At 32.0% G+C, this 12,415-nt stretch overlaps 1 protein-coding gene across 1 annotated transcript; it reads right to left on the minus strand.

Moving 5' to 3' along the window:
- Positions 1-1,629: 1,629 nt before the first annotated feature.
- Positions 1,630-8,250, minus strand: LOC7479290 (monodehydroascorbate reductase, chloroplastic/mitochondrial). The gene is made up of 16 exons (XM_002299473.4): positions 7,980-8,250; positions 7,583-7,887; positions 7,395-7,472; positions 7,136-7,207; positions 6,766-6,884; positions 6,590-6,674; positions 5,848-5,937; positions 4,350-4,451; positions 4,147-4,236; positions 3,854-3,934; positions 3,515-3,586; positions 3,352-3,446; positions 3,149-3,237; positions 2,991-3,053; positions 2,851-2,891; positions 1,630-2,322 (listed from the first exon to the last, which is right to left on the minus strand). The coding sequence occupies exons 1-16, from the start codon at positions 7,987-7,989 to the stop codon at positions 2,197-2,199; spliced, it is 1,518 nt and encodes a 505-aa protein (XP_002299509.2). The 5' UTR covers positions 7,990-8,250; the 3' UTR covers positions 1,630-2,196.
- Positions 8,251-12,415: the final 4,165 nt, after the last annotated feature.

Below are 12,415 nucleotides of genomic sequence, written 5' to 3' on the forward strand. Positions count from 1 at the left end.
AAGGGCCACCGTATTTGAGCAGTGCGTGCGGCGACCTACAACCTCCATTGCCCAACCTTTTATGGTATTGTTTGATTTGTTTCTGTGTCCTCTTCTTTTGAAGGCGGCGTATATAAGTGAAGAAGGTCTAGTTTGGTTCAAACAACCCAATCTTTCTTTCGTTCCTTTTCTTTTCTCTCTACTTCCCTTGATTTTCGCACCTAACCCTCTCCAAAATTACAAAGTAGTTAATCATTTGTTTTTTTATGTCAGCGTTAGTCCTCAATCTTTGAATTTAGTTTTTTTTTTCAATTTCATTCTTCAATTTTAAGTTGGTTAGGAATTGAGTTTCATGATTTTTTTTCTATTACTTTATCTTGATATCATGAACCGAGTCACGAATGTGGTAGGTTACCTAGGTTAACTCTGTTTTTTATCTTTTTTCAATTTTATTCTTCAACGTTGGGTTGTTCGAGAATTGAGGTTCATGATTTTTTTTATTTTTCTTTATATATAGTAATCTCGGTATCGTAACCCGGGTCGTAGATTTCGCATGCTAACCTAGGTGGAGTCAAGGTTTTTTTGTCCTCTTTCTTAATTTTTTTTTTTAATTTCATCATTCGATATTAAGTTGGTTGAGAATTGAATTTTGTGATTATTTTTATTTGTTTTTTATAGGGTTATCTTACTATCATGACTTAGGTCCAAGTTTGGCAAGTTAGTTCTAGTTAACTTGAGTTATTTTTTTAAGTACTTTTTGTTATTTGATTTTTTTTAAAAAAATTATCTTTTAATATTAGATTAGTTAGGTATTGAGAAAGTCAACAGAATAGTTTAATCTAAAAAATATTACGTGAAGCTTCCAACAGTTGAAAATTCTTTTGAAAATATTTAAGATTGCAAAACTAATACTCAATATTTTTTCTTTAAAATAGATATAAAAAAAATCAAGCAAGTAACTCAACATAAAAGACAATTAAACTAGTCAATTTAGAACCTCACTAGTCATTTGATAAGCACTTCGTCACGGGTCGGATATTTTTTTTGACAAGAAAATAAATATACAAACTTTTCCAACCCATTGTTTTACAAAAAAAATATATTCATAATTATAAATAAAAAACATATACATACATTTAATTAAATAAATTAATAATCATTAACAGCAATAAATGAAAAAAAAAAGTGTTAAAACACTTTTCTCCAACTCATCTCATTGTGGTGTGATTAATTTTTTTTTCTAACACCATTTGTAAATGTTACAGTAAAAATATATTGTGAATCAAAAAACTAATGCTTATATAAAAACATATAAGATCTCAAATTAGTTTTTAACATAGTAGAAAAATAAAACAATAATACAATTGTTACAATGAAACACTATTTACTTTTATTTTTGTATAATAATTTTTCAAAAAAACAAATGTGTAAAGAAAAAATTACAAAAAAAAAATGGTATAAATAGATAAGTATGAGAAATAAATATTCCTGTAAAAAGTAAAAAATAATATTTTTTTCTAAAAAACTGTAAAGAAAAAAAAAACTAACAAAAATATTACCAAAAAAATGAAGATAAAAAAAATATATGATAAATAAGCCAAGTGTAATGCAGAAATATACCAAATATAAAGGAGAAAAAAACACAAAAAATTACAAATTTGTCAGCATTACAGTAAAATAATTGGATAAAATTTAAATTATACAGAGAATTTCTTTTAGTATATATGTATAATAATCTTTTCCATAACTAGTATTATCTGCCCTCTAAATCCCAATTTGTCTATACTCTATACATGGGTAGTTTGCTTGCTACCCTTGATGGAAAACTTGCAAAATGTCTCGATGATCGAGTCCTATCCTCGTACGTATCTATTTGCCTATTGTCCAAGCGGTTGGACACAACACCAAGCCTTGGGCCACCCACTCCTATGCAATACTAGTGGTTGCGTGCAAAACACCAAAATTTAAGATTATTCCAAAAATTTATTTCACCTAATACAGAGAAGAAGCCTGTGACTTGGAAAATTTGCTCAACTATACAACGATACTTCGTGCTATAACCATTATTCCCAAAACAAGATGAAGGCGACTCCAACTAAAGGCCGGATATTGAGAGCAATTTAATGAACAATCAGACATGAAGATTATTGAAAAGTTCCCTCAAGAAAGAAATTTCATGCATGGCTCACTTGAAGAATCAACAGTGGAATTCCTCAACTAAACTGCAGCCTGGAGGGATGTCCGAGCAATCTCCAGAGCCTCTTCAACTGAAGATGCTGACTGAAGCTTGGATTTATCAACAATAGGCTGGCTCTTTGCAAGTTCAGGGAGTAGTTGAAATTCCTGAAACATTACATGCAGAACAAGATTATAGTTTGACAAGCAGAACGTGTTATAGCATGTCATTCATAAGGGGGATATGGCTGGAAGTGTGCTGTTCTTCGTAAAATGTAAAATGAAAAATGACTGACCGCTGATTGCTTATCCCAACAACCAAGTCTAATGTTATGTTTGGTATGACTTTGCAGATGGATTTAAGTTTTTTTTTTTTTTAACTCAAATAAAAGTCACAAGTATTTTTGGTTAGAAATAACTTTTAACCTAAATCAAGAGCTTGTTATAAAATTAAGTCAAAATCTTGAATTAATCAAAAAGTCGATTTTTTTAACTTTTAACTTGTGAATTTTAACCTTCACCACATTACTTCTTTACAGAAGTTGCTTTGCGTCATTTTATCAATCAAATATTAGTCATTTTAACTTATTTTTCTCGCTAGTTATTTATGAAAAACAACTTGGATTATGACTCAAAAGTCAAAAGTTGTGACTCAAATGATATCCCAAACGGACTCTAAATAGGTTTAAATCATACCTCAGGACTTCCACTTTCAAGGAGAACTCCTTTCAGTTTGCCTGTGGGGGAGTAAATCATCTCTCAGCAAACAACATTCATGAAAAGGTGAGAGAGAGCAATATAGGAGACAATAGGCAGCAAAAACAAAATGCATTTACCAGAATCTATCCAGAAGGTGGCAATTTTAGGATCGAAATTTCCTACTTGAATTGTCTCTCCAACTGCCAATAAGAGAAAACACGAACCAAGATGTAAAACAATATAATTAAAATACACCATAATGTGACAAAAAGATTTGAGCACAACATGTTTGTACCATTGTCTCCAAAGAACTGCCACCATACTTTTCTTGGGCTCCCTTCATACTCAAAAACCCTCGAATAAAAATATGGGAGATAATCATATCTGGATGCCATGCAGAAACACAATCATTAAAAAGGGCATTTCAACAAGGAATGAAAGCACTTTAAGCACATTTCAAGCCCCAGAACTGTGACCAATTAAAAGAACCAAACTTACGAGCTAGTATGAGCAGTAAGTAGTGATTTGACACAATGCTGAGCTGATCGCCGAGCATGGTCTACATGTTCAACTCGTGCCATGCGGTTATACATCTGTTCAAGGTCATGCATATTTTCAGACTATATATAAAAGACCACAAAATCATTTATGAAAAGTATACCTTTAATGGGAATGCTGCTACATCTCCAATTGCAAAAATCCCAGGAATACCTGTCCTGAACTGACCATCAACCTGAGATTCAAAAGTTCCAAGTGCATGGATAATAGATGTGAATAAGAAATATCATGATTTTCAGAACTGCAATGACAATCAAAACATGATTATGCTCATGGGATAATGCCATCGTGACAGAATCCCGGAGTATTACACTGATTGGGTAAAGCAAGCCAGTTTCATGCAGAAATAATAATATAAACATGCTCAGATGTTGCCATAGTAAGTGCAGGGCTGGAAATTTCAGTGAAGACAACAAAATGAACGTTGTTGAACCATGCTCACCTGTATTCCGCCAACACTGTTATTTAACCCCAGCCTTTCAAAGGGACCAACAGCTGGTTTTGCCCCAATACCAATTATTACCTGCAAAATGAAAAGGAAAAGGACATTTATTATATGCTTCTGAAACTTTCTTTTGGTTGGGGTGAGGAGGAGGGGGCATGCTCCCTCCATTGTGTCTCTATCCTGGAAACATCTTGCTTTGTTTTTATATGCAGGTGCATGAATATTATGCCAAAAAAGTGTGAAAGGAATTTAAAGCATAAAAACCATTGAAGATGTAGCTGAAAACTTGCCATGTCTGCTTCTATAGTAGATCCATTTTCAAGTTTAATGGCAGCTACATGCCCATCAGAACTGGCTTCTAAGTTCTTGATAGAGGCTCCCTGGTCACCAACATGAGAAAATCAGCATTCCTGTGGTAAGGTTATGATAAGATCATAATATACCTATTTCACATTAATTGAGAGAGAGAGAGAGAGAGAGAGAGAGAGAGTACCTTTATGAACTTAACACCATTTTCTTGATATAATTCTTCATATTTTTGAGCAAGTGAAGGAGTGAAAAGCCTTTGCATAAGATGATTCTCTGGGAAAATGATCTACATCAAAGAACCGAAAAGAAATTAGATTAAAGTTTTAGCCAGTCAAATTATCTATGAAAGGGTTCTACAAGCAAATAGCATTATTGCATCGATACATTGCACACTTGAGACCTAGCAAGTTGATGTAAATATTCCTTTGGTGAACACAGGTAACTTGTCTTCTGCTATCATCTAAAGGGTCATGTTACAATCCAAAGTAATTTGAAAGATAAATGTGATGCACCCAATGGTGGGGACACCAGACCTACACCACAGATTACACGATTATATAGACAGAGACGATAGAGGATAGCCTGGCTCGTTACTCTTTGGTTGGGAGACTAAGCTCATCTAGGCCCATTCAATTGTATTATTATTTGAGTTATTTATTTAGACTTTTATATATTAAACAATATTATTTGGTGGTTGTTTTCAGGGTTTATTATTTACATGTGACTTTTGAGATATTACGAGGAGTTTCGATTATTTGAATAAAATTTGCAAAGTTGCAGATTTTTCCAACCTATTCTTTCTCTTCTTCAGTTCTCTTATCTTTGTTTGGCCTTTTCTTCTTAGTTTTTTTCTTTTCTTTTCTCTTTAGCTTTAAAATCTCTTTTGTTCCACATCAGCAGCTGGTGAAGACACCGGACCTACACCGCAAATTACACGAATATATGGACGACAACGACGAAGAATGGCCCAACCCATTACTCTTTGGTTAGGAAACTGAGCCCATCCAAGCCCATTCAGTTGTATTTTTATTTGAGTTATTTATTTAGGCTTTCTTATATTAGACTATTATTTAGCGGATTGAGCCCAGTAGCTGGTTGTTTTTAGGGTTATTGTTTATATGTGACTTTTGAGATACTATAGGGAGTTTTTGATTATTTGATAAGATGACATACTATTTGTCTCTCTAAATTCTCCTTCCTAGCTATAACAACTTTTTTATTTGCTATAAAAGCTTCTTTGCTATAAAAACTTGTTGCTTTCTATGCTTTAATTCTCTTAGTTTACTGTTCTGCATCACCCATTTTCCAGATGCCAAGCAGGCACGGGACATAATTCTGTCCTATACATTTTTGAAAGATTGCCCAGTATGCAACAAATGGAGGGGATAACTTCCGATAGCACAAGGAGTATCAAATGAAATAAGAACTGCATCAAGTGGGTGTTGTACAAATCCAATATAATGGAAACAATGGTTTGTTGAAATTGGATAATCAGATGTCCGAGGATAAATTTGGTCCAAAATGCTAGGATGGGAATGGTTAATTAAGGAAGTAGCATTAACCAATATTCAAAAAAACCAAGTTAAAACTCATTATGGATGACCAAAATTTTCAATACCAGTGTATCAAAACTGTAAATGAATCCAAATACAATAGAAGCTCTAAGCAACATGAGTACATACCGTAGTGTCAAGTTTCCAAGCAACAGCTGCTGCAGCTACTTCCATGCCAATATAACCACCACCTACAATAACCAACTTATGTGCCTTCTCCTAAACAAATGGAAAGTTTGTTATAGCAATAGAATTTAACTATTAAGCAATCTTAGAAATAGACATGCAGCTCATAAGATATAAATTATGAGCTTTGAACTTTCAAGCAGGGTTAGCATTGGAGGCGTAAAGCTTAAAACATTATTAGATAACGTCATTGAAAGGAAAAAAACACTCAACTCAATTAAGGCCCCTTCCCAAACAAAAGACAATCATTAGAATGCAAGAGCATGAATGCAGGAGCACATTTCTTTTCTGATAACTCAACAAACCATTTGTATTTATGAAATTTGCAAAACTTCAAGACGTGCATCTTCAAACTCCTAAACCAAATATGGTGCTAGAAACTGAAAATCCCTTGCTAGCTTCATTAGAAATAAAACAAGATGATTCTCAGTCTGTCCAACTGAGAATGAAGACATCTTTGAAAGGAAGCTAGAACTCAATCAAGTGAAAACTAAACACTCAATCTTCTGTACAATACGGTGAGCACCAAAAAGAGGAGATGAAATTTCAGGGATCCTCATACGGTAGTAACACCACAGGGGTCTGGGATTTTCATTATCTAACAAGCAAAGCAACAATTGAACTGAAATTGAGAGAACATATATTGTCAAATGATATAACACAAGCATAATGAAAGTATCATTACCAAAGATGATATTAATGAGTCAGCATCTGCCACATCCCTTATATAGTGAACACCAGGTAAATTTCCTCCGATCTTCTCTGGAAATCTATAGCCCACGCAAATTGGACAAGTTACGTTCAATATTTCATAGAAGACAGAACTGGTAACTAGATCGATTATCAAACTATTGAGAGTACCTAGAGGCAGAACATCCTGTAGCAACTATAAGAGTTCCATACTTGAGCAGCTTGCCTGATATCGTCGTTGCTGTTTGTTTTTCAATATCAATGCCTGTCACAGGATCTTCATATAACATCTAAACAAGAAAAATAAAAGGGGTTTTAAATGTCAAATTGCGAATACCAGAATTATATATATGTGCCATATATATCTCAGCATGTGAAAAGCTTGTGATTTGCTTGCCAATCAATTAAAAATAAGTTTTGTATTTATTTATTTATTTATTTCCATGCATGATATCCAAGATAACAATATTTCCAATCTAAACTACTTGAAAAGAAAACTATGTTTGAGAGAACAAAAGGAAGGAAAGAAAAAAAAAATTACCTCAATTCCTTTCTCTTTATACCAATCTGGAGTTTGCCTTTCCCCACCAGATCCAACACAAGTATGAAAACCCTAAACCATAATAAAAACCAGAAAATTATATTGATTTTTTATATTAACACTGAATTAACAGTTGGTACAGTACTTTTAACAAAAAAAAAAAAGACTGGATCAAATAATGCAAGTTAATACAAACAGTTCCCAAAATGCCTAAATTAAGAGAAATTGTACAAAAAGAAATTGAGTGACAAGTACTTACAGGCAATCGCGCTGGCTTCTTATCAAGTGGAAACAAATATGCTTTAGTCAAAGCTGGTCTCTCATATGGTGCATATGCCTACAACAAAAACAACAACAACACACCAAAGAAGAAAAATCACAATAAAATGATAAAATTCACATAAGCATTTTTCACTATCAAGTTTGTTAAATTGAACAAAGAAGAACCTCTCTGGTAACAATACAAAGCTTTCCATCAGCCATTCCATGCTCCACAAAACTCCTCGCCGCATATCCCGCTGCATTTCCACCACCAACAATCACATACTCTCGATTTTCATTAGCGAAGGAGGAGGAGGAAGCAGCAACGACGTGGTTTCGGAAGAAAGTCTTGAATCCGATTGAAGAAGAAGGAGAAGACTGGAGAGTTCGATGAAGAGGAGATGACTGTGGACACCAGAGAGATAAGCCGTGCTTAAACGACATCGGATTGGAGGATATACTGCTGCCGCTCGCCATTATTAATCTACGTACTGTGAGTGAATAAATTCAACAAAATCACAAAGAATCAGGTCAAGTAAATGAAAAGGCAAGAGTTATCTAGCTAGCTAGCTGGAGAGAAAACCTTGAGACATTGGAGATGCTGTGATCGCACTAATTTATACTAGTAGTATAGATAATAAAAATCATAAAATTATTAAGATTTAAGAGAGGAGACTGTGTTGTGCTGTGATGTTTGGCTCTAGCAAAGGGCCAAGGGTCATTCATCACATCAAAAGATGATACGAGAGTATTATTATTCTACTGCCTGTCGGCCAAAGGCGAGGTGGAGGGAGGAGGGATGGACTCACTGACGCGGTCATTGCGGAGTGGTTCGTTTACTGTGTCTGTGTGTGATTTTTGTTTTCTGGGCCATGCTCGTTAGTCGTTACGACTCCGACTAGTAGTATTTTGTAGAGGAACAGTGTGTTACTACGGGAGGCCCATTTGGATGGTTTTTAGAAGAAAGCCTGGACTGGAAGCCATGAATTTGGGCTTCTTACAGATTGTGTTTTCGCACTTTGTTGAACAAGGAAAAGGCTCAGGACTATTTAAAACGGGGCTAAGAGCAGTCTCGTGTGTCTCATCTAAGCTATTCGTGGCCCTGGTTGGATTCTCATCTATTTTATGGAGAAGTCCTAAGAAAGCAAAAATGTACTTTCATGGGGTCGGATGATGAATTGCAAAAAAAAAAAAAAAAAATACCACGAAAAGGGCTCAGTCTAAATGCAAAATATTTTCAATAAAAACAAGAGATAGATAGGAAAAAAAAAAAAAAGGAGATGAAACCGCAATGTTCGCACAGAAACAAGATTCGCAAATGGCAATGAAAAAGGCTCAAAACTATATATATATATATATATATATATATATATATATATATATATATATATATATATATTACACATGCATATTTTACTCTAAATTGCTATAATGAAGTTACTATTTTTCTTTTACCACAAAAAAATTATTGGACTGGCTATTAAGGATATAACAATCTTTTTATAAGGTTTATTAATTATTATGAGATTGATTGGGGACATATCAATCTTTTATGTTTTTTTAGCAGTATAAATAATTAAATTACCCTTAAAAAAAGACTTGATTAAATAGTGTCGGAGAGTGTTTTAGTATTTTCAATTAGCTAAAGGAAAATTTATTATTTTAATAAATATAAATTATTATTAAGAACCAAAAATGGATGGTGTGTGGGATAAATCATGCTTTTTTAGATGATGTATAAGGCGTCGCCTGACTGCCAAATTTCAACTTCCACGGTTGCATTCGAGTCGTCCCCATAGCCCCTCCATCCTTGGACGAGGCGAGAGGTCAATGGACCTTTGATTTGGTGTTGACATCCTTCTTTTTTTTTCCTTCTTTTCTCTCTTCTCATCAATTTTCGCACTTGAACTTCCAAATTCTCAAACAACCTTTCAATTTGTTTTTCTTTCAGATATGGTCCATGTTTTTTTTATTACTATTTATTTTATTTAAAATAATTTATAAAATTAGATTTTTTTAATTTCATCCTTTTTTTAATTTTATCATTTGTTAGATTTGGTCTCAATTCTTTTGATTGATATTTATTTTAGTTGAGATAAATTTTAAGATTGATTTTTTTTTTATGATTTCATCCTCCTTCAATTATTTTTTCTATCAAATTTGATCCTTAATTTTTTTATTGCTATTTTTTTTGCTTTGATAAATTTTTAAAATTTATATCTTTTTTCTATTTTTATCTTTCAATATTAAGTTGGTTGGGAATTGAGCTTCTTGATTGAGCTCAGGTCTAGAATTTTACGAGTTACGAGTTTAGAATATTAAACTAGGTTTGGAAGATTCGTCCAAGGTTGTTTTTTTTTCTTTTTTTAAACTCATGTTTTTTTCAATTTCATCTTTTAGCATTTGTTTTTTCAGATTCATCCTTTAGAATTTATTTAATTGGAGTTTTGCCTCTTCTATTTTTTTATTTGCTTTCTATATGATTTTTCACTAATTTTGAAAATGACTCGAGTTATCTCAAATATTTTTATTTGTCATTCTTTGTTAAATTCAGCTTTTTTAAAAGAAGTTTTTTGAATTAAATTAAATTAATTGATTAAATATAAGCATGATATACTCACTTCAAGATATTTTGTTTGGTTTGTTTTTCAGGATCATTACTCTGATTGCATTGCAGCCTCTTTTGGTGTCGTCATAAAGCCTTTCGCAGTGGCGTTAAAACCATCTCGATGAACTCCTTTTAATGATAGGATGATGTCCATGGCGGAGTGATGATGAGTCTCTAATGGGCTTCTTTCTTCTCCTCCCGATTACGATATTGGCAGCTTATTTTTATAGTTAATTATTGCTATTTTTTTGTTCGTTTTATTTACTATCGATGTCTTTTTTTTAATCGTATTATTAAATTAACTGAGTTTATTGAACCCAATCAAGTCGATGACTTAGGTCTTAGATTTTTCTTGTTTCTTTAAAAACATTAGTGTCGCCTGAATATCGTTTTTTATATTAAAAAAATTAACTCAGCCCACGGCATTGCGCAAACCACCTATCTAATGTGCTGCTAAAAAGGGATATTCAAGCATGTCTTATTTAGATTATTCATGACTGATTCAAAAGTGGTTGGATCCACCAAGATATATGAGTAATGAATGGTTGAGATAAAATGGTTATGATAGACATTATCTTTAAGGGTGTGTTTAGTATTATGGTAGTTTATATTTTTTTTTGCCCAACCATATAAAAAAAACAGTTATCAAAATAGCTTCTACTTTTTGCACCAAGCCTCACATATAATTGTTTTTCAAAACTTGATTTTGTAGAATCTAAAATAATTATTTTCTTTCATGGAAACATGTTTTTCAATTATTTTGCATGCAAATATTCATCTCACACAGTTTTAACTAAACACATATTTTTTAAAACTTATTATTTTTATATAAAACACAACTCAAAGTGTTTTTTTACCTTAATATTTTTAAATTGTAACCACGGAAACTACCACAATGTCAAACATAATGTTTACGGAGAACTCATAAATCAATAAATAAATGAAATACAATAGGTTTGACTGTAGTTCAATGATTAGAATCTAATTAGATAGGTGGCTCGCGTTACACCACAGGTCGGGTCAAATTTTTCCTAACATAAGAAAAAAATGTTTAGGAGATGATAAATTTTTTAAAGAGTCCGAAAAATTCGAGACTTGGGTTATTGATTCAAATAGTTTCAATAAGTTTGGTTAATTTAATAATATGATTGTATAATAAAAATCCAACGACAATAGAAAAAAACAATGACTAATAAAAAAAGGTGCTTGGCACATTATAAAAGACACCCTATAAATATTTGAAAAGGGTCTCAATGATCTTATTTGATAACAAAGAAAAAATTGATTGAAAACGAGTTAAAGAAAAAAATAAAAAAAAATTGAAACTCAATCACCAACAAAACAAACACTAAAGAACAAATTGAAAAAAAAATCAATTTTAAAAAGAAAATAAAAACCTACTCTAGTCAACATGCCAAACACACGATCAACTTATAAGGGTAGGATAACCATTTACAAAAGAAACTGAATAAAATAATGGCGGTCAACTCCCAGGCAAACAAAATAATTAGGCACCGTTTGGCTTCGTGGTTGGTCGCACATTTGCCAAAAAATTAAAAAAAAATTGTTTAAAATTATTTTTTTATGTTTTTGGATTGTTTTCATAAGCTGATGTGAAAAATAAATTTTAAAAAATGAAAAAATATATTATTTCGATGCATTTCCGAACGAAAAACACTTTGAAAAGCAACCATTACCACAATACTAAACACTACCTAAAGGTGAGACTAAAAAAAAAACCCTAGCCAATTTGAGTTCACTCGACCAACCCGCAACAAAGGATATGAGATCAGAACAACCCTATAAAAAGGAAAGTGGAAAAACTCAAAAAGTTGAAGGCCCAATAATATAAAATTGAATGATGAAATTAAATCTTTTTTTTTAAAGAAGTCAAATTGGGTTAATCTTCAAAAGTCGTGTATCGAGTCATAATATCAGGTTACCCTATAAAGGGCGGATCTGAAAAAATCACGAAGTAAGATTTTCAACCCTCCAAAATAAAAAAAATAAAATAATAAAAAGCAATTAAAATAATAATAACTAAATCTGACACAAGAACTATATGAAATAAAACAATAAAGGATGAAATTGAAAATAAAATAAATCAAGAAAATGAAAAAAAAAGTAGCAATGAAAAGAACGATAACCAAATATGGTCTTAATATTAAATGAAATAAAAGAATGACTTATTAAATTGAAAAAAAAAAGATAAAAAAACAACAGTTAAAAGAATGAGTACCAAGTTTGATAGATAAAAAAAAATAAAGAATGATAAAATTAAAAAAAAAATTAATTTTATAAATTATTTCGAATAATAAAAAATTATAATTAAAAGAACATGGACAAAATTTGAAGAAAAACCAAGTTGAAGGGCTGGTCTGAAAAATTAGAGGGTTTAACGCGAGAATCGA

The sequence above is a fragment of the Populus trichocarpa genome, chromosome 1 (genome assembly GCF_000002775.5).
Source record: "Populus trichocarpa isolate Nisqually-1 chromosome 1, P.trichocarpa_v4.1, whole genome shotgun sequence".
NCBI classification, from domain to species: Eukaryota; Viridiplantae; Streptophyta; class Magnoliopsida; order Malpighiales; family Salicaceae; genus Populus; species Populus trichocarpa.